Here is a 21,338-nt window from a genome sequence, read left to right on the forward strand (position 1 = left end):
TTCTTCTGCCCACTTGATTCCCGAAGGCGCACTCCCACCCTCCACATCACCACACCCATCCCAGAAGACACCAGGCCTGCTTTATTCCTGCTTCTGGGCGGAGGACTCCTATTTCCCCTCTCAGCTCCAGATTTCATGTTTGCACTGAGAAGCCCTACCACTCCCACTTGACACATGTCTCCTTGGCTCCTGGCAGGACCCCTAAGTCCTGGAACAGGCTTCTTTAACATCCCTCAGGAGCCCAATAAACATACTCTGAAGGAATGAATTCATCCATTTACTCAACTTTTCCATGTGCAAGAGCTTCTTGGATGGAGTGTCATGGAAGCTCTTAAGGGAGAAAAGGCTGGGGCAGGACATGCATAAAACCTAGGAGGAGGTTTAAAGCCTAGGTTTTGTTTTAAAGTTGGGTAAAGAGGAGCTCGGAGAAGGCAATGGCAACCCATTCCAGTACTCTTGCCTGGAAAATCCCATGGATGGAGGAGCCTGGTAGGCTGTAGTCCATGGGGTCGCTAGGAGTGGGACACGACTGAGCGACTTCACTTTCACGCATTGGGGAAGGAAATGGCAACCCACTCCAGTGTTCTTGCCTGAAGAATCCCAGGGACAGGGGAGCCTGGTGGGCTGCCATCTCTGGGGTCGCACAGAGTCGGACACGACTGAAGCGACTTAGCAGCAGCAGCAAAGAGAAGCCATTGAAGATTTCAGAGAGGACATATCTGGCCTTAACCTGGGCAAGGTCTTGGAGGGCAAGACAGCAGACAGGGAGCCAGGTGTTGAAGTGATGAATAGGGGGTAGCAGCAGTAGTAGTGAAGGTGATAGCACCCCACTCCAACACTCTTGCCTGGAGAATCCAACGGACGGAGGAGCCTGGTGGGCTGCAGTCCATGGGGTCGCTAAGAGTCGGACACGACTGAGCGACTTCGCTTTGACTTTTCACTTTCATGCATTGGAGAAGGAAATGGCAACCCAGTCCAGTGTTCTAGCCTGGAGAATCCCAGGGACAGGGGAGCCTGGTGGGCTGCCGTCTATGGGGTCACACAGAGTCGGACGTGACTGAAGCGACTTAGCAGCAGCAGCAGCAGCAGCAGTGGTAGTAGAGGTTTAATGTTGAGTAGCTATATATTCTGAGTCAGGGACAATGGTGGCACTTTGTCAGTTGGTACCGAGTTGGAGAAAGAAAGCTGGAGCTCACACTTTGGGGACGGAGGGAGAGGAGGAAAAGACCAGTATGTGAGGAAGAGGGTGTTCAGTTGTTGCTTTATTCTTGGTTCAGGTGACCAAGGAGGATGGCCATCACTCCCTATCCATCCCTGGAGACTTGTTGGGGAAAGAGCCTCCATCCCCCCACCCCGCCCCCACAAATTTTTAGTTCTGGCTGAAACCAGAGAAAAATATGGAGGAAAAAAAAAAAGGAGTTGAAAACTGAAACAAAGTCCATGAGGTGGGGAGCTAGAAGAAGGCTCCCTTCAAGTAGCTCAGGCCTGGCAGCTTGTGCTGGGCTTGTGGAAGATTCCTCTCACAAGAGGTGAAATAGCTCTGGAAGCAAACCCAAGCACGTGTAGGGCTTGAGGGTCTGTGGGGCTGGGCCACCAGTGTCAACCTGCTGCTCCCACTTCAACCGCACCCAGGGGTGCAGCGCACTGGCGTTTTCTCTCAGACTTTGAGGGTCCAGGGAAGCTGTCTCTGCCCTGGGTGCTCAGGGGGAGACCCCACGGGACCAGTGCAGGCGCAGTCCTGCAGGCCCAAGACTGCCCCCTGGCGCCGACTCACTCCTCCCAAGGGCTCATGTCGGTGTCAATGGCCACACAGTTGTAGGCAGCATATCGGAGCTTCTCCTCACACACCTTGGCGCTGTGGGGGGCAGGGAGTTGTTCAGCACCAGATGTAGAGGCCCCTCCATCATGACCAGGGGCTCTGGGACTCCAATTTGTACCTTGAAGCCCTCCTCCACCCTAGGATGTCACATTTCCCACAAGTCCCACTCCCCAGGCTGGAACTTAGGGAACCCACCTGGCATAGTGCGGCAGGAAGAGGGTGCTGGAGCAGGTGGAAGACTCGGGCAGCGCGTCTGTGGTCTCATAGCTGGGAGTGTGGAAGGACCAGAGATGAGGAAAATTGGAGGGGCACAGGGCAGTGTCTGACAGGGGAATGTGTGTGTGGCGGAGGGCAAAGGCCAGCCACAGGCTCTTCCGACTAGACCTCCCCTCCCCATCGGCTCTCACCCCAGCTTGTCTGGGTAGATGTAGATCCGTGCTGGCAGACGGCTGCGGCCGGTGACAAAGCGCAGGAAGCGGCTCCGGTCCTCTGACAGAGGAGAAGGAAATCAGTGCCCATGTGCTGGTGGAGGAAACTCGACCACCTCCCCCATCTCTGTATCCCAGGAGTGGAGTCTGAACCCAGGCAGTCCTCTGCCCTCTCCACTGACCATTGGTGAAGTTGTTCAGTGCCTCCCAAAAGTACTGCACCCGGGTGTCAGATGGCTCGAAGTCCTCAAACCGGGCTGGTGGGACAAAACCACACAGAATTCATTCTTAGGTCCTTAAGCCCCACCCCGGGACTGTGCTGCCCGGCCCCACACTCACTGAGCTTGCGCAGGGCATCCACAGTGACCTCTGGGTCCCCGCACACCTTCTTCTCCAATTCTTGCCACGTCAGCAAGTCCAGCACAGCCTGCGGCACCACCTTCAGCAGACCTGCCTGCATGGCTGCCACCTGGGGAGAGGGGAGAAGGCCTGGCTGGAGAACAAGGCACAACTCCCAGCTCTGGGTGTGGTGGGGACACCTGGCCTCCACTCACGGAGATAAAGTACCTCTGTGCCCCACAGATCAGCAAGAATATGGGGCAGAGGGGTGGTGGGGGCCAGAGCTCTTGGGCTGGGTTCTGGTGGCCCCTCGGGCTGGGCTCTGGCTCCTGGGAGCTGTCCACAGCTCTCTGTTCCACTGGCCTCTGGGTAGTACCTGCTCCTTGCTCTCTTCTAGCCGTGCCTTCTGCACCAGTTGGATGAAACGGGAACGGTCCTCATATCCCACCACGATGCCTGAACCCCCAGGGATCAGCTCCACCACCTGCTGGTCACTCAGCACAGTGGTGAATGTTAGCTCCTTCCCAAATTTGAACTCAAATGTCTCCTTGTCCATTCCTTCCATCACTTCCAAGAGCTTCACCTGGGGGTTGAAGAGAGGCAGGAAGGTCAGCTTTTCATTGTGGAGATAGTCTTGTTTTTTCTCAAGAAGCTCACAGGAAAGCAGGGGAGGCAGCCAGGCAAGGCAGTTGTTATGCAGGCAATGAGGGCAGTGAGGGGGTTAGTAGATGGGCTGTGAAGCCCAGCATCAAGATGATGCCTAACCAGCCACGGAGATCAGGGAAGGTGTCCTGGGGGAAGTGGCATCTAAGCTGAGACCCAAATGATTGGCTGGGAATTGGCTGGGCCACCAGGAAGTCAGGAGAGAGAACATCTTAAAAAAAGGTGGAAAGAGCAAAAGACCTGAGGAACCTAACTGGGCAAGTGTCCAGAGATACAGGAGTCATGTAAGGCCTTTTCAGACTCTGCATTTTATCCTAAGCCCAGGGTGGACCACTGAAGGGATTATGGAGATAAGATGGGTAAGAAGGGAGACATGGTCACTAGATCTGCAATCAGTGGCTGGATCAGGAAGGAAGGTGACTAAACCCGAGGGATAGAAGTGAGATGGGAGAGGTGGGGAGATTCCAAAGGCAGATGTGACAGAATGTGGGAGGTGAGGGAGAAAGAAGAGTGAAGAATGACCCTGAGGGGCTTGGCAAGGGGAGGGGTGGGTGGTGGTGCCACTGTGAGACAGGGAGTCCTAGAGGGAGAGGATGAAGAGTGTGCTGAGCCCGAGGTGCCATCTTGGGAGAGAAATCCAGCAGGTAAATGCATATATAGCCCTCGGCTTAGCAGAGAGGCTGGGTCCAGAGGTAATTAATCCTTTCAGGGTCACCGGAACAGTGACAGGAATTGAAGCTATGGGAGTACATGGGTGGGAAAGGGGAAACGTGTGGTACAAGAAGGTTCAGGACAGCCTAGGGGTGCAACAAGCTTGAGAGCTGGGCAGAGAAACCCGGTCCAGGCCCTAACTCACCAGCACAGAGTCCACAGCTGGGAAGTCCTTGCTCCAGCTCACCTCCTCACCAGATAGCTGCTTCCACACGAAACCCGGTAGAGCCAGGACCTGTGGGACAAACACTGCTGTCTTCGTGCCCCGAACTGCCCGGGTTTGGCTGGCTCTTCTTTCCAAGAGCCAGGACTAAGCTGGTGGGGTGCAGATTAGGCTACTCACCAGGAACTCCTTACCCCGCAGGGCAGCCCCCATCAGCTGTCCGATCCACTCATACTTGGCAAAGTCCCGGCAGGAGGGGTTGGGCACATACATGTCCCGGGCCTCGCCTGTGCCATTGCCCTGCCCCCGAGACAGAGCTGTCAGCATGGCCTGTGATGGACCCTCCTGTGTTACCCCAGATGCCTCAACGACTTCCCTGAACACCTTCCCTGCCTGAACACCTTCCACGGAGGGGCCCTGAAGGAGCCCTCTGAACATACAATGACTCCATCCTTCTGCCTAGAAGCTGCCCCGGGCAGTTCAGTCTCTCCCTGTTCCTTCTCCGGCTTAGTCTGGGGCCTGGGAGGTTTGCAGAGACAGAACAGCAGAAACAACTTGGGAGGTAGGGGGGGGCTTACCTGGTTGGCCGTCCGTACAAAGAAGGGCAGAGGCACAGGGGTATCCGCCGAGCTAGGGCACAGTTCTTCTGACATGTCTGCCAAGCTGTCCCGGAAACCACCTCCTAAAGGGACAGACAGATGCTCTCAGCTGAGGCACACAAGAGCCCCAGCCCCCATGATGGGGTGAGAAGCAAGCCCCCTATCTAGCTTAGCTGGTCACCCCAGATACCCCAACCACTCTGAATATGGCAGGACTCGTGCTACTGGCCCTCAAGGCCTCACCTTGGTCAATGATGCCTTCTGCAATGAATTTACACTCCCACCACTGGTCATAGCGCATGGGCCACCTGTAAGGAGGGGTAAGTCTCTATCATTACACCGGGCTAGGGCTCGGGATGACCCACCAGCCCAGGGTCCACCCAGGAGTAAGGGCTACAAAGGGGTAATGCTGAGGGGTCCAGAGGCAGTGTGTGGGTGGAATGGGTCCATGTGTGCCCTGAGCAGGTCCCCTGCCCCCAAGCCATACCTGTAGTCCAGGGGCTTTTCATACTTGTCAGAGGGCTTGAGGCCTTCGTAAACCTGGGGCCAGGGAGAAGGGGAGGGAGTTGTGGGAACGTCCGGCCCCACTCTTGCCCAAAGACCTTGCTCAGGTCCCTCCTGGCCCAGTGCCCCCTAGTCCCCCTGCTGACCCGCCCTTGCTCTGACCCCAGGTGACACCCAGGTGACCAGACCTGGGTGAAGACAGCGTTCTTGCAGGCGGGATCCCGTAAGGGGCAGGCACGGTGTTCCATGGCGAGGCGCCGGTTGATGTACAGACGTGGCATGAAGCTGGGCTTGCTGCTCTCTGAGTCACGCAGGCACTGGGCCACCAGGCCTGGCCGCTGGCGTGACAGCAGCAGGAACTGCTTCACTTGCTGGTGGGGAGAGGTGGCCAGAGCGGGGCCGGCAGGCAGTCAGCCTCTGTCCAGGCCCTGGAACATTTCTCTGTTCCAACCCCACGGGGCCAGTTCAAGCCTACTCTATCCCTGGTCCTTGCTTTCAGTCTCTTCCTTAGTCCAGCCACCAGGGGAAGCTTTCTAAAACCCAATTTTGTCGTTACCTTACATAAAAACCCAACTTTGTCGTTATCTTACATAAAAACTTCCCAATGGCTCCACTGACCAGGAACAAAGTCTGGCCCCGGTGCCCTTGGCTACCAGGGCCAGCCTCCTGCCCACGTCTTCCTGCCTCATCCCATGTCACACTCACATCTATTGCTATGCTTCTCTCAAGTCATCCTGAGCAGCTAGGAACTCCCAGTGGGCACCTTTCATATAACCTGCCCTGTCCATGCTGTCACCTCTCCTCCCCAAGCTCTGTGTATTTCACATACTCTCTGGGAAATAGGACCCTAAACACTAAATTTTGACTATTTGTGTCTGGATTTCCTCCTATGTTCCCAGAGCCTAGCAAAAGTCTAGGCCTAGAGTAGATCTAAGAACTTTCTGATGAAGCGTGAAACACTGCAGAAAGGGGTGCCCACTGCCAAGACCAGCACTGAGTGAGTCAGGCTCACCTTAATCTCACTAAAGGTGCCCAGCGTGTGGTCCCAGGCCGGTACCAGGTGGTGCAGGACGCTGTCTAAGATCTTTATGAATCTGGTGAGGTTGGGTAAAGATAATTGCGGCTGAAGTCATAGATGCAAGACCCTCTCAGCACCCCCAACACACAGGAACAGGAGAAGGCAGGGCCCAGGGGCTCTCTGCCTCTTGAAGTGAAACAGCATTCGATATAAGATCAGACAAAAGGTTCAGGATGGGGGGAGGGGGGAGGGACTAACTGGCCCAGGACCACAGCCACCTCTGCAGGAGAACAGCTCTGCGGTACAGTACTTCCGGGTCAGTGCCTTCTAGGCGTGGGTATCGCACGAGATTGGTGGGCTGAAACAGGTCTGCATTTAGCCCTAATTCTCGCTGTCTAGAAGACTTGATCTTGACCCCTCGAAGACGCACATCAATCCCGTCATCTGGGGGAAGAGTCAGAGTGAGCTCACTTATGGCGCCTGCTGCCTCTTTGGCCCCGAGACCTGAGAATGGCTCCTTAATGCTCAGCTTTGTGTCACCCTTAGCCCCTAGAAACTTGGGACCTTTGGGATCCCCTTCTATCACCCGATTCTGATGATTATATTTTGTGCTAGTTCCTCCATCCACCACTATAATATGGGGATGCCTGAAGGTCCCAACTCCATTCCTCTTCCAGGTGAGCCCAAGCACTTCTATGGCTTTAAGGCAGGCCTATACCCAGCACCGTCCCCTTGGCTTGGGCCCCAAAGCTTCAGGTCTTGGCGTTAGTTCAGTTGTCACCTTTATCCCAACTCCAAGTCCATCTCCTTCACTCCATACTCACTGCCAGCTAACCCCCATCTACATGCTGGGGCTCCCTTTCCCTCCTTGTGGCCTTAAGCCCCACCTCGGCACTCGACGATGCGGATCTCGATGATCGGGAGGTGGACAGTCATGTCCTCCAGGACACACACGTCCCCGATCAGGGTCCTGAGGGGATGAATATGAGGAACTTTGGAAACCCCTTGTCTTCAGGAGTTGCTGGGGTCACAGCCCACCTTGTGCCTCCAAACTGGGCCAGATCCTGCTCCCAGGATCATGTCCCCCCTCCCAGCCCAGGTCAGTTCACTCACTCGTCAATGCTCACGTCACTCAGCTTCTTCAGGTTGTCCCCTTCACCCCCATAGACCACCACCCGCTTAGGCATAAAGTTGTCATCTGTGGTATCCACCGTGAGTAGTAGTTTCCTGAGGGTTAAGAGGGTGCACATGTGTCTTTACACACTCACAGGTACGTGGCTCACCCACCCTGTTGTGCTCAGAGCCCACTCACTTGACAATGGTGCCCTTTTTCATGGTCAGCCGTACCCAGTGCTGGCACTGGGACCCATCGCTCTCCCAGTAGGTGTCCGCGTTGCTGTCTGTCAGGCAGGACACATTGAACTCCTCCTGGGGAGGGTAGAGAGGTGGATGGGCCAGGGAGCACAAGAGAGAAAGCACAGTGGAGCTGAGCTGGAAATCCATCTGGTAAGGGTGGAGGTGTCGAGGGATTCCTATAGGACTTCCAAGACTGGGGGGTGGACTGAGTCTGGCCTGTGGGGATTCAGGTTTGGCTGTGGCTTAGAGGTAAGAGTTCCGAATCTAGCAGGATGTTACTACATCTTGCTTGGGGTGGGAGGAGTCCCAGCACCCACCGTGTAGGAGGAAACGTCTATGCTCTCCACATACTGCTTCACGCTACCCAGGTTCTCATCCTCCTTGCCCAGGTGGTCGTACAAGAAGTGGATCAGGTCCTCGTCGCACTCGTAGGTCCACGTCGGGGGCACATAGCTAAGCGACCCCAAGTCCCTAATTAGGTCGGGCCCAGACCTGGAGCTCCTTCCTCCCCAGCCCATCCCAGCTTACTCACAGTAGCCTTTGTACAGCTTCAGTGTATGCCTCGGCCGGCTGAGGCCTTGATCCCAGGCGATGCGAGTATGTCAAGTCCACCACCTGTTCCCATCTGTGCGCACAGAATGGGGGACGGGATATGGAGACCTCAGAGGGCGGCAGAAGACCCTTCTCCAGCGCTCTGACTTTTCTGAACCCTGCCTCCAGAAGCCCCACCCCAGCTCCCTTTAGGTCCCGCCCTTTTTTCTGTCAATCCTATCAGATCACTCCGCCCGGGCTGTGCCAGCCTAGGGCCTGGCAGTCGGCCAGCAAGCCCCACCCCTCCCAGCGCAGGACCTGAGCACCGGGCGGTAGTCCACTCCGAAGAGCTGCTGCTGCCGCTGGAGGTGGTCTGGAGTGTCGATGGGTACCAGGCGGGCCCCGCCCTCGGCCGGGCGGCACACCAGGAGCCAGCCTTCGTCCAGCCCGCAGTCGCCCAGGTGTTCCGCCAGCTGCTCCTGCCGGAACGCACAAGACGAGGACAGCCGTCAGGGAACTGCCAGCGGCCCGCCCTGCCCAGCCCAGGGCGAAGGGTACCGGACGCTAAGTCAGCTCGACATGGGGGAGGGGAACAGCCAGGGGCTTCCCTGGTCCCGGGGTCTTTTGCACCTTGGTCAGCTTCACCCAGAGCCCGTGGCCGTTGCACAGCTCTTCGCCTGTGGTGCGCACGCAGGCGCCGCGCCGCAGCTCGATGCTGTCGCGGGCCGCGCGGAGGGCCCCGGAGCCGGTGCCGGGGGCCGGGCCCGTGGCTCCCACACGCAGCCCCAGGCCTTCCGCCTCCCACACCGGCAGCAGCACGCGCGACGGTCCCGCCGGGTCCTTGTAAAGCTTGTAGAGCACCTCGCGGGGCACAAAAGCTAGCGCCGCCGGCAGCGGCCGCCCGGCACGGAGGCTCTTCGCTGCCTCCGCCAGAAAGCGTACACGGCCCAGCAGCTGTCGCGGGGACTCTAGCGCCGCGCCCGGACCCGGGCCAGCCATGGCGGTGTGGCCCAGGGAAGCCCGGGGGCGATCCGGGCGGAGGAGCTTCGGCAGAACCAGCGGACAGAGCTTCCCACCACCTTCAGCCCCGCCCTCGACCAGCCTTCGCCGTAAGTTCTGGACTAAGCGCACCTCATGTGTCGCCGTATTGTCCTGTGTACTTGGATACTCAATCCTGTTATCTATTTCAGTGTCTTTCAGACCCAAGTTCCGAAGTTTCTACCTGATCAATCTCCCCACTCCATTCCCATTGCTACTACCACTTACCCCCATTGCTACTACTCTCCTTTAAGCCACCATCCATCCTATCGAGCCCGAAACGCTATTCCTTCAACCTTCTGGAGCTTCCCTGTTCCCAGTGAGTCTCAGTACAACCAGCTGAATCTTTAAGAATCTGTTAGCTATCCTGTCAGGCTTCCCATCCTAGGAGCAGTGTGATTAAAATGTTTGGGAAAATGATCCCTCCCCAGCCTGGCTGCTGACAGGACTCTTGAGTCATTTAGACTTGCTCCTGGTGGTTACTCCTCAGGAGTAACTGGTGATCATTATCCAGTTTCTCAGGGCACTGGTGATCATTATCCAGTTTCTCCCAGTAATTATAAACCAAATGAGAGGAAAGGCCAACGTGGGAAGAGAGGAGGCAAAAACAAACAAACCACGTACAGAAGTTGTTCAGTCGCTCAGTCGTGTCCGACTCCCGGCGACCCCCTGAATTGCAGCAGGCCAGGCCTCCCTGTCCATCACCAACTCCCGGAGTTCACTCAGACTCACGTCCATCGAGTCAATGATGCCATCCAGCCATCTCATCCTCTCTCGTCCCCTTCTCCTCCTGCCCCCAATCCCTCCCAGCATCAGAGTCTTTTCCAGTGAGTCAACTCTTCACATGAGGTGGCCAAAGTATTGGAGTTTCAGCTTTAGCATCATTCCTTCCAAAGAAATCCCAGGGCTGATCTCCTTCAGAATGGACTGGTTGGATCTCCTTGCAGTCCAAGGGACTCTCAAGAGTCTTCTCCAACACCACAGTTCAAAAGCATCAATTATTCGGCGCTCAGCTTTCTTCACAGTCCAACTTTCACATCCATACATGACCACAGGAAAGACCATAGCCTTGACTAGACAGACCTTTGTTGGCAAAGTAATGTCTCTGCTTTTCAATATGCTATCTAGGTTGGTCATAACTTTTCTTCCAAAGAGTAAGCGTCTTTTAATTTCATGGCTGCGGACCATCTGCAGTGATTTTGGAGCCCCCCAAAATACAGTCTGACACTGTTTCCACTGTTTCCCCATCTATTTCCCGTGAAGTGATGGGACCAGATGCCATGATCTTTGTTTTCTGAATGTTGAGCTTTAAGCCAACTTTTTCACTCTCCTCTTTCACTTTCATCAAGAGGCTTTTTAGTTCCTCTTCACTTTCTGCCATAAGGGTGGTGTCATCTGCATATCTGAGGTTATTGCTATTTCTCCCAGCAATCTTGATTCCAGCTTGTGCTTCTTCCAGCCCAGTGTTTCTCATGATGTACTCTGCACAGAAGTTAAATAAGCAGGGTGACAATACACAGCCTTGATGTACTCCTTTTCCTATTTGGAACCAGTCTGAGATGTAACTCATACCATATAAAGTGTACAAATCACTGTTTTTTAATATATAACATTAATCTTTAATAGTAAATAATATGTATAACAAAATTTGTAATCTTGACCACTTTTTAAAAGTGTACAATTATCTATTTCCAAAACTTTTTCATCACCCCAAACAGGAAACTCCGTATCCTTAAGCAATAACTTCTCATTGTCCCCACTCCCTAGTCCCTGGGGACTAATCTACTAAAGCTCTAATCTGCTTTTTGCCTCTATGAATTTGCCTATTATAGATATTTCATATAAGTGGAATGATACAGTATTTGTCATTTTGTGTCTGTCTTACTTCACTGAGCATAATGTTACAACAATGTTGTTGCATGTATCAGAACTTTATTTTTATGGCTGAATAATGTTCCATTGTATAAATACACTACTTATTGTTTATCCATTCATTTGTTGATGGACACTTGGGTGGAAACTTTGTTTTGATTTAGTTATCAAATAAAGGTATCAAGAAATAAATAATCCCATGTAATTTTGCGAGTTTCCCATTTTTTTCTCCTTAGTAAATTGGGAACATAGTGCCTCTCTTCTGATCTCTCCAAGCTATTTGTATGCTGTCACACTACTACAAGATAAAGTGAATACGTGCACTTAACAAAGGCCTGCATGAGCTGAACTCTGTGGATAGTTCCAGATTATTTAAATACACTAGCTTGATATCCTGTTTTCCATTAAGCTAATTGCTCTTTTGCATCTTCTCTTTGCACATGCTATTCCCTTTGCTTGGAATACCTCATTGTTTTCCCCAATTAAATGGAGTCCTTGCTACTTGCGTCTAGCTTTTTCCATTTACCATTGTGATTGCTGATTTCTGTGTTTCCTCATCAGTCTGTAGCTCCTTAGAGGAAGAAAATGCCTTGTTCACCACTGTAACCTCTGCACCTACTATAGTGCCCGCCTCTTTCTAGGTAATATAAATATTTAATTATTTCAGTTTCCTGTACAACTTTGTTCTACCACAGTTGTGGCTGGTTGGGCCCGGCATAAAATTATTAGAATCGTGGACAGTGGGAGTGAAAAGTGAGCCTTGGGCCGAGTTTTCTGGGATTCCCAGGCCGTCAGAGGAGAGCAAACTCCTCACACCATGCGAAGTGTACTTACAGCAAAGTTCTTTGGGGGGGTGGGGGTGGATGTGTGTTTGTTGTTGCGTCGCTACAGCGGAATTTACGGTGAAGAGACTAGGGGTGGGGTCCTACCGGCAGCAGCTGGGGCAGCCCAGGAGCAGTAGCGGGAGTCTGATCATGTGACCTTCAATATGGCGACTGCCCTGGCTCATCCCTGGAAGGGGCGGAGCCTGGGCAGAGGGCAGGCTCAGATTCAGTCTATAACGGGGACTGTGCTCGCGTTTACGGACAGCTTATCATGGAGGCGAAAGAGTCTAGGTGAGTTCTCTGGATCACCACGCAGTGTGGTCATAGGGGCTTCTGACCCGAATCTTCCAGCCTAGGAATCTGTTCCTATACCCTTCTTCCCCAGCCCGGAGAACCCAAGTCGCTGGGATTCCAAATCCTCCAACCATGGATTCTTAAAATATTCACCCCAGGGACTACCTAGCTGGACTGCGTACCCCAGACCTTAATTTAGGAGACGCCCCCTGGACTTTCTAATCCTCAACTAAGATCCCCATTTCGGGCTTTCATCTCTGATCCCCCCATGACTATCCGTCCCCGTCTGGAGATTTTTCAGCCCCAAAACCTTCCAGCCCCGGAACTAGCCCATGGATACCCTTGTTCCAGAGACATCCCCTCCCCTCACCAATTCTCCTAAGTGAGTTTTCGTCTCCTCACCCGCACTCTCCTAGTCCTTCCAGTGGCTTTGAGCCTGGGGAAACTGGGACTATGCGTAGGGTAAAGACCCCAGCACCGGCCCTTCTAGTCCTGTACACCACCTGATAGGCAGAGAGAGGGCGGAATCGGCGGGGAGGCGCAGCTTGGTAGCTGGTCTGGAGAAGGCAGATAGCTCTGCTAGATGGACTGTCTCCGGCTTTAGAACTCGAGCCCTGCCCAACCCCCAGCCTAGTTTACTGAGACCTACCCTTCCCTCTTCCTGATCCCCAGACCTCAGGGTTTTCCGGAGCTTAAGAATGACACCTTCCTGCGAGCAGCGTGGGGAGAAGAAACAGACTACACTCCTGTTTGGTGCATGCGGCAGGCAGGACGCTACTTACCAGGTCAGGGTCAGGGCCTCGGAGTCTAGGTAAAACTCTGGAGAGTGAAAAGTTTTGGAGGGGCAGAGAAGGGCTCTTGGAGGTTCCCCAAGGCTGAGCCCTGCCTTACCTTTTCTGTCTGCAGAGTTTAGGGAAACTCGGGCTGCCCAGGACTTTTTCAGCACCTGTCGCTCCCCAGAAGCCTGCTGTGAACTTACCCTGCAGGTGAGGGGTCGACAAAAGAGGAGGGATTTATGTTCTCCGCAGGCCACCTAGCAATCTGTCTTCTGTTCCCTATAGCCACTGCGTCGCTTCCCTCTGGATGCTGCCATCATCTTCTCCGACATCCTTGTCGTACCCCAGGTACCTGCTCAGATCTGACTCACAAATGTGTAAAACAGAAAGGACAGTCAAAGCTCAAGAAAAGCACTTACCCTTATGGGGCAGAGGGAAAAACAGGCTGGAGGAGATGGAGCTTGGCTGTTTCATTCTCCTTTTCCTCCTTCCTGGCATGGGTTGAACAGATCTCATTCTCCAGGAGTTACAGGTTGGGAACCCAGATGTTTTCTCCCCTGCCAGGCACTGGGCATGGAGGTGACCATGGTGCCTGGCAAAGGGCCCAGCTTCCCAGAACCATTAAGAGAAGAGCGGGACTTAGAGCGCCTCCAGGATCCAGCAACAGTGGCCTCTGAGCTGGGCTATGTGTTCCAGGCCATCACCCTCACTCGACAGCGGCTGGCTGGGCGTGTGCCACTGATTGGCTTTGCTGGTGCCCCGGTAATATGGACCAGGGCAGGGACTTGGGCTTGGAGAAGTTACTTTGGCAGGTCTGGGTGAAGACAAGGGAAGGAAGGATCAATCTGGCTTTTGCCTTTTGCAGTGGACTCTGATGACATACATGGTTGAGGGTGGCGGCTCAAGCACCATGTCTCAGGCCAAGCGCTGGCTTTACCAGAGACCACAAGCCAGTCACCAGCTGCTTCGCATCCTCACTGATGCTCTTGTCCCTTATCTGGTGGGACAAGTGGCTGCTGGTGCCCAGGTAAGACCTGAGGGAGAGACATAGCCTGGGGCTTAATCTTTAAGGACCAGAAACAATACAGTTCCTTATACCTGAGAAGCTAGGTATCTTAATGCCAGGCATAAAAGAGGCTTGACCTGCAGTGATCTGGCTGGAGCAGCTAAGCCCAGATACTGGCAGGGGGGCTCAGTGCTCTGTTCAAAGACCAAAGCTAGCACTGGGATCTGGAGAATGCAAAACTTTTTGACTGGAACTAGGTTTATAGGCTTAGGCAATCTCAGGGATGAAGTCACTTGGGGAAAATTGAGGCATATTCTACATGTGCCTCCTCTTTGTATGTTATGTATTTCATTTATTTTCATCACCCTGTAATTGTAGGCATTGCAGCTCTTTGAGTCCCATGCAGGGCATCTTGGCCCACAACTCTTCAGTAAGTTTGCACTGCCCTACATCCGTGATGTGTCCAAGCGAGTGAAGGCCGGGCTGCAGGAGGCAGGCCTGGCACCAGTGCCCATGGTAAGGATGGGGGTGGGCCAGTGGAGCTATCAGGTTAAGTCCTGCATGGAACTAAGTGACCACTAGAGGGCAGCAGAAGTATGACTGAGGTATATTATTAAGAGCCAGCAGAGCAAAGCTGTCTGCAGCCTGAGATTTGCCCTTTCCCCCAGATCATCTTTGCTAAGGATGGACATTTTGCCCTGGAGGAGCTGGCCCAGGCTGGCTACGAGGTGGTTGGGCTTGACTGGACAGTGGCCCCCGAGAAAGCCCGGTGAGTGATGGAAGGTGAGGTGGAGCAGGGGACAGTTACACTATGTGCAGTCACCAGAACAGGGCCCTGACTCTGCTTCCAGGGAACGCGTGGGAAAGACGGTGACCCTGCAGGGCAACCTGGACCCCTGTGCCCTGTATGCATCTGAGGTAACAACCAGGTTCTTGTGTGTGTGTTGGTGACTTTGTCTGCACTCTCATGGTTCTGGATGTGGTTGTGTTTATTACTATGTGTGTGTTTTCATCATCGGTTCTCCCTTCTGCTCCATTCACAACATGGACTCTAGGAAGGCAGGAGTTTCTTTTCATTGATTTCGTTCATTTGGCCCTTCTTAGTGCCTGGTCCATGCTAGGGATCCAGTAGTTTTTTGAATGAGTAATACTGAGTGCCTCCATGTGTGTGTCACTATTATGTACCGGGAGGACAGAGGCGTGCTGGCCCCCCTGTAGCCAGTGCCCTGTTGGTCCCCCTAGGAGGAGATTGGGAAGCTGGTGCAGCAGATGCTGAATGACTTTGGGCCACAGCGCTACATTGCCAACCTGGGCCATGGACTTTACCCTGACATGGACCCGGAACATGTGGGAGCCTTTGTGGATGCCGTGCACAAACACTCTCGCCTGCTTCGACAGAATTGAGCATGTCCCTTTTCCCTGAAGTACCTCTGACACAGATGATTGTTTCCAGGAGAATAAAAGTTCAAGAGTTGCAGTCTTGCATGTGGTTTTGTTTGTGAAAGATCTGTGCCCTTATCCTCCATTCCTTCTTAGCCTCTTCCTTCCCTGGGCTGCTTCTTGCATCCTCTCCCACAAGTCCTTGGAGCTCAGATATCAGTGCCTAGGCACTGTTGGACTTCATGTCAGGGCCCTGACACCAACGTTCTCTCAGATCTCCAAGCCCCAGAGCCACATGGGGTTGCATAGATCTTCCTAGGAGTGGGAGCTGTGACATGTACAGGGAAATGGGGTCCCTACAGCATGTGAAGCCAGGGCTTTGTGTCTGGGGAGGAAGAGTGTATAGATCAGAGAGGGACACAGAAATGGTTAGAATATTCAGAAAGGCCTGTTGAGGAAGATGGGGTCTAGGTCAGCAGGAAGAAGCTGAGAGGCCTTCAGCTTTGACCCGAAAAGTTGGGTAGAGGGCATAAAGATCGGCTGAGTTGCTTAGACATGCATCACGGAGCTGAGAAGGCTTCTGACACCAATAGGCTTCTTTTCTGTGTATACCCTCTGATTTTCTCAGTATCTTGATGTTTCTGCTCATCATAATGGTACCTACTTTCTGGGGTCCGGCCCTGATGTGCCTGTGAGCTCTGGAAAGCGGTCTGGTGTGGTAGGAAATTCTTCATTTGTTATTCCACATCTTATTAGAGTGCTAGGAACCCTCTGTGCTATAGGCCTAACCAGCTCCCTGTCCCAGCCAGGGTGATAGAGAATACAGAGAAGGGCCCCATTTATTGAAAAAACACAATTTCTGATTTTAGAAAAATGATCTTTTCTGTGATCCGTGATTTATTCATAGAAAAGCACTGTGAGTTCACATACTTGCTAAAAAACGGCAATTGTGATACAGAAATGGGAGTGGTGTCTTTTGTTTTTTTAACCAACCTATCAGGCTGAGAGGTTGTACGGCCCATGACGGAACAGTAAGACTTCAGTAGCCACAAACAGCAAATACAAATTATTGGTCAGTGTGGAGGAAAAAAAAAGTGACACAGTTTGTCAGAGAAAGCAAAACAAAGCAGACAGGTCTTTAGTTCACACTCTAGCTATACCACCCCTTCCCTATCACACCCCACCCCCTACTCGGGAACTAAGACAGGAAACAGGAAACACCAAGACACTGGCATCTAAATGACTCTTCTGAATGCCTGCGCCATCTCCTACAATTCCAGGCGAGGAGAGGGGCAGGAAGGTAGCAGGAACATGACACACTGCAGGTCAGCCAGAGCTAACAGAGGGGCTGTCCACCTGGGCTAGAAGCTAGTCAGGGCAAGGCCAAATGCATTCCAGCTGCAGCCTCCAAATCAGTGGCCCATGGGACTGTAGCAGAAGCGGGCAGAGGAAGCTTGAGGTAGAAAGGCAGGGGAAGAAAGCGGGTGCAGGGGAAGCAGAGAAATGTGGCGCTGAAGGAGCCACTCAGGGCAGAGGGAGCTTAGTGCTCAGAAGCTTGTTGGGTGACAGTGATGAGTACAGGAGCCACAGAGATGGGGAACATGTTTAGCTGGCGCGAGAGAACAGAGGAATGGGGATGAGAGATCTGGCAAAAAGAGAAGGGACACATTCATGCAGATCCTAGAACATGAATTCACAGACAAACCTACATGTGGAAATACCACAGTTACTCACAGAGACAGATACAGACCAAACAGATTTACACACGTGCGTTCATGTGTGGCCAGATACACACAGACTAAACATGCACCAGCAAACAGCAACAGACACACAGGTACGTACTACAGTGTGCTCACATATGCGCGTACCCTCACACGGAAACCCACCGTCCAGCACACAGACCTGACACATGCACATAAATATATATGTGCACATACAGGCATGCACAGATATACCTATGCACACAGACACACGTATTTAGTCATTCAGGTCTCTACGCACACTTAGAGATGAGACCAGACACTAAGACAACGGTGTCCAGAGCGGATGAACATTATGAGCTCAGTGGCCTCCCAGACATTCACCTTCACCTGTTTCTCAGAAACTCGTCAGACTCCTAGAGAGGCTGTGTGAGGCAGGAGCAACAGCTTCCGTGTCCTCATGGCTTCATGAGGTGAAAGTCTAAGTCCAGACTGGGCCTTCTCACCCATCACTGGGCTATGAATGCCCTTCTGCAGGCTGGGGTTTCTGCATAGACTAGACTTGAGATTTCCTCTTAACTGGCCATTTTTCTCCCTGCCATCCCCAATCTTCCACTGCCAACAGAATATACTCTGCAAGGGAAACCTGAGAAATGGTTGTGAATCTCCTCAGAAAACAAGCCTATCTTCCCACCCACAGCTACAAGTACCCATCAAATTAGAACCAGAATTATAAATAGTTACAACTTTACAACATAATTGGCAACACACAGACTATAGTATTTACAGTACCATAAACGCTTCTGTTTCTCTGGTTACGCAATCCCTGAGACGGAACAGTGTTCTGTGTTTGCCAAGGGAGAGAGGGGCAATGCCCGGGACACGCAGGATACAAGGGCCTGAGGTGGCATGTTGTGGGTGCTGATTGGTCTGCAGGGCCCTGCTCCTCCAGGAACAGTGGGCTGTTGTAAGAACCCTGCCCAGGCAGGCATGCTGGCTACAGCTGGACTCTCCCCATGCTTAGCCCTGTGGTCCTCTGGCTTCAGCCACAGGTGCTCAGAGTCCTCTCAGGGTGGACAAATGCTTGTGTCCGTGGCCTGACCTGATGGTACCTGGGAGCCCAGGCTGCCCTGGCAGCAAGCTGTCTGCTTTCTCAGCCGAAGCGCTCTCGCACCAGCAGCATCAGCTTCTTCTTGCCTTTGTAGATCTGTTTGAGGTTGTCGATGAACTGGGCAAACTGAAGGTGGCCATCCTGAGGCAGCAGGAAGGTCTCCCGGGCCTTGCTCAGAAACTCAATGAACTCTCCATAGTGGCGAGGGCTGATATGCGTCAGGCGCGAGTGTGTGGTGTTGATGTAGGCATTGATGGTGGCATCCAGCAGCTGGCGCAGGGGAGCCTTGTCGGTGGACATGAGCTTTCCTGAGCTGCGGCGGCCTGGGATGCCGGCCAGTCCAGGAGCAGTCACCGTGCAGCGCCGAAGGATGTCTGAAAGCACTGTGGCGCAGTGCACGCTCTTCACCACCAGGGGAATCAGGGCCGCCAGCTCATTCTTGCCCAGGGAGTGGCTGAGGGCGCAGGCCCAGAGCACATCGTTGATGGCCGGGTGGGTGTCCTGGTTGTAGGCCAGGTTGAGATGGCTCATGGCCAGTGAGGCCAGCTTGAAGGCACGTAGCGGGTAGCCACGGAGCTCCATGTAGCGGGCGATGGTGAACAGCTGTGAGTGAGTCATGCCGCCAGCCGCAGCATCGATGGCGATCTGATAGGCTGCTTCGAAGGCGATGTGGTCCTTCTCACAGAGGGTAAGGGCCGACAGGGCACAGCTCTGCGGATCCTTCATAGCGCACTGCAGGGCCAGGGTGCGAGCACAGCTGGCCAGCTCCTCCCGCTGTGGATAGTCAAGACTGAGGCGCAGGATGGTGGTGTGGGAGACGGCTGTGGCAGCCACAATACTGGTAGCCTCGGTGGGGGTGAAGAGTGTGTACCAGCTCTGCAAGATGCTCACCAGGGCCCGCACACCTGTCAAGGAGAGCCTGTGCTCAGCCATGGGCCTCCCGGTCCTGATCCAGGTCTACTCAGATTACCATTTGGGGTGAGAACTTGGCCAGCAGGGACAAGCTCTCCCTCCTCAGCAGCCCTGAGATGATCTGCAGTAACCAGGGCTAGGGGGGCAACCCTGGTGGCCAGACCCCATTTGAGGTCTCTTCCCATCCCTTCTTTCCCCCAGGTCAGAGGCTTGAAAGTTTCTGCAGGTGCTCTTAGCCCCTCACAAGGATGAAGCAACAGAGCCTGTGGTTTGCCTGCTCCAAGGCAGAGTCTCAGATCTGCCCCTGGGTTTTCTAGCTGAAGTGAAGCCTCTCAGCGCAGAGTTTTGTGCTGGGGCTTTGGGCACTAGATGGGGTCTCGAGCCTCCAAGTTGTTTGGGATTTCTCAGAAGCATGGACAGGGACTGGGACTAAACAACTGGGCCAACTACCTCCTAAGGCTGCACTTGAGTACTGGTGGCTGAAAATTCATTCTTTTAGAATGTTTCTAGCAGAGGATCAGAGTGCTGCTTGCCCTCAGGGTACAATCCAAGCAGTGAGGGAAGACCTTGGTCAGGCTGAACAGGGCCATCTTCTCCTACCAGCAGCCTCATCCTTTCCTAGGCCATCAATAATGGAATATGAGAGCTCTAAGGATTCACTGTCCTGTCCCAAGAGTAGGGCCTAGGAATCCTTTCCCCTGGGGGCACAGGGAGCTGGGAGACTCACCCACTTCCGTGGCACAGGTTACCAACCACCGCACCATCTCCCGGCGCCTCCAGTTGAGGGTTGATAAGGTCATCCTCATCACCTGGGCGAAAAAAAGTGGCATTCCCAGCGGACTTAGCATAACTGCTATAACCTCTCCCTCCTCCTTGCCATTCATTTATGTATGTGTATTTATTTGTGCCTTAAACAACCATCTCTCCCCTGAGAAGTACAGATGGGTTTGTTTAATTTCTGCCCCATCCTGCCACCAGATAGAAGATTTCTCTGATGATCTGTAATGAATAAACCCCTTATTATCACACCTTGACTTGGAGGAATGGGGGTGGGTAGGGAAAAGATGGGGACCTTGTGGAGCCTAAGGCTATACTGCTTAACTGGCCTTAACTTCAAAACAGAGCCCCAAATTGAGTCCTGACCTTGTGACTAGCCTAGAAGCTATGTTCTGGGGACACAGAAAGAATCAGACCTGGCCCATGCCCACTCCAGTCCTCATGGGATCTTAACTCCCTGTCACTAGGCCAGAAGTTTAAAGTGGGGATGGCCCACTCCTCCTCCATACCTGTAGCCCCAGCTCCAAGGCCACGTTGAGCAGGGTGCCATCTGTACTACTGTCCGTGGGAGTAGCAATCTTGAATGCATCTTGGGCCAGTTTGAAGATGAGGGAGGAAGAATGGATGTGCTTCTGTATTGCTTCCAGGATTGTTCGGAGCCTCAGAGTGTCCCCTACAGGTGCCAAGAGAAGGGGCAGGGACAAGATCTTCTTTAAAGCTTCCCTGAACAGTCAGCTGATCACAACAGGTGCTGGTTGAACTGGCTGGTGTCAATGCACGGAATGCTTCCGAATGGTCGGGGTGGTCAAGCTTTATCTCCACTGAACCCACTGGAGGCTCCTTCCTTCCCCAGGCACCCATGCAAATTCACTGCTCTCCACCTTTTCATCGGCCTTGACCCCTTACCCTTTTTTCCCCTCAGGATCTTTAGGTCCCAGAAATAACTTTTTCTAACACCTGAATTTTGAGAGCTACTTATACAGGAGAAGGAAGCCACATTATTGCCAAGAAAGTATTCCAGTCCCAAGGTCTGCTTCTCAGTACAGTTCCCTGGAGCTGGGCTACCACTTCTTATCCAGTAGGCAAGTATGAGTGCACAGAGTTATGGAATACGTTGCAGGAATGCCATGAGTACCATATAAGGTAAAGGCAGTAGGGTATATGAGAGATTGGTGTATCTTCTGAAGGGCTAAAATGTGAAATAAAGAGAGAAGAAAAAGTAGGTCTTATGTCTTACAAAGAGGTGCAGTGCTAAGAGTGTACAGGCTTTGGAGTAAAATACATTGGGAAATGAACCTAGTTCAGCCAGTACCAGACCAGTTACTTCATCTATAAAATAGAAACAATAACCTTTTAAGGTCGTGGAGGGAATTATAAACAATTTGTGTACAGGTAATATGTGTGTGCATGCATATAAATGAATAGAATATATCCGGGGATTTTTACAACACTGTCTTAGCAGTAGTAGTTATCTTTGGGTGTCAGGATTGAGAGATCACCTTTTTTCCTTCTATCCT

At 53.0% G+C, this 21,338-nt stretch overlaps 3 protein-coding genes across 10 annotated transcripts in view; 1 reads left to right on the forward strand and 2 right to left on the reverse strand.

The window, feature by feature from the left end:
* Nucleotides 1-1,242: 1,242 nt before the first annotated feature.
* On the reverse strand, nucleotides 1,243-9,220 carry HECTD3 (HECT domain E3 ubiquitin protein ligase 3). 2 transcript variants are annotated; one of them, XM_086385363.1, is made up of 21 exons: nucleotides 8,762-9,220; nucleotides 8,450-8,610; nucleotides 8,133-8,225; nucleotides 7,918-8,053; nucleotides 7,557-7,672; nucleotides 7,358-7,471; nucleotides 7,132-7,214; nucleotides 6,523-6,688; nucleotides 6,239-6,320; nucleotides 5,415-5,597; nucleotides 5,210-5,262; nucleotides 4,966-5,030; nucleotides 4,702-4,805; nucleotides 4,304-4,423; nucleotides 4,106-4,195; nucleotides 2,963-3,169; nucleotides 2,587-2,716; nucleotides 2,430-2,504; nucleotides 2,227-2,308; nucleotides 2,015-2,086; nucleotides 1,243-1,855 (listed from the first exon to the last, which is right to left on the reverse strand). In XM_086385363.1, exons 1-21 carry the CDS (start codon nucleotides 9,128-9,130, stop codon nucleotides 1,771-1,773), a joined length of 2,586 nt encoding a protein of 861 aa, XP_086241489.1. In that variant the 5' UTR covers nucleotides 9,131-9,220; the 3' UTR covers nucleotides 1,243-1,770. The 2 variants fall into 2 exon arrangements, with proteins under 2 accessions (XP_086241489.1, XP_086241499.1); XM_086385373.1 differs by lacking the exon at nucleotides 7,918-8,053.
* Nucleotides 9,221-12,093: 2,873 nt separating this feature from the next.
* UROD (uroporphyrinogen decarboxylase) overlaps nucleotides 12,094-21,338 on the forward strand; it is a 42,051-nt gene continuing 32,806 nt past the window's right edge. For 6 of the 7 annotated variants that reach the window (XR_015158025.1, XR_015158036.1, XR_015158024.1 and 3 more), the window contains exons 1-7: nucleotides 12,094-12,156; nucleotides 12,832-12,944; nucleotides 13,066-13,145; nucleotides 13,221-13,283; nucleotides 13,500-13,697; nucleotides 13,801-13,962; nucleotides 14,320-14,457. Coding sequence is in view for 2 of the 7 variants with exons in the window: in XM_086385410.1 (XP_086241536.1) it covers nucleotides 12,137-12,156; nucleotides 12,832-12,944; nucleotides 13,066-13,145; nucleotides 13,221-13,283; nucleotides 13,500-13,697; nucleotides 13,801-13,962; nucleotides 14,320-14,457 (774 nt within the window). In the remaining 5 variants the exon portion in view is untranslated. Of the gene's footprint in view, nucleotides 12,157-12,831; nucleotides 12,945-13,065; nucleotides 13,146-13,220; nucleotides 13,284-13,499; nucleotides 13,698-13,800; nucleotides 13,963-14,319; nucleotides 14,458-14,609; nucleotides 14,711-14,792; nucleotides 14,860-15,183; nucleotides 15,419-21,338 lie in introns of those variants that run through there. The other variant, XM_086385386.1, reaches the window with a different exon arrangement.
* ZSWIM5 (zinc finger SWIM-type containing 5) overlaps nucleotides 16,178-21,338 on the reverse strand; it is a 147,335-nt gene continuing 142,174 nt past the window's right edge. The window contains exons 12-14 of the mRNA XM_086385348.1: nucleotides 20,331-20,494; nucleotides 19,772-19,853; nucleotides 16,178-19,037 (exon numbers count right to left, since the gene is read on the reverse strand). Of these exons, the coding sequence (XP_086241474.1) occupies nucleotides 18,175-19,037; nucleotides 19,772-19,853; nucleotides 20,331-20,494 (1,109 nt within the window). The 3' untranslated portion in view covers nucleotides 16,178-18,174. The remainder of the gene's footprint in view (nucleotides 19,038-19,771; nucleotides 19,854-20,330; nucleotides 20,495-21,338) is intronic.

The sequence above is a fragment of the Bos grunniens genome, chromosome 3 (assembly GCF_055505025.1).
Source record: "Bos grunniens cultivar Pamir isolate PY7600 chromosome 3, Bosgru_T2T1.0, whole genome shotgun sequence".
NCBI lineage: Eukaryota > Metazoa > Chordata > Mammalia > Artiodactyla > Bovidae > Bos > Bos grunniens.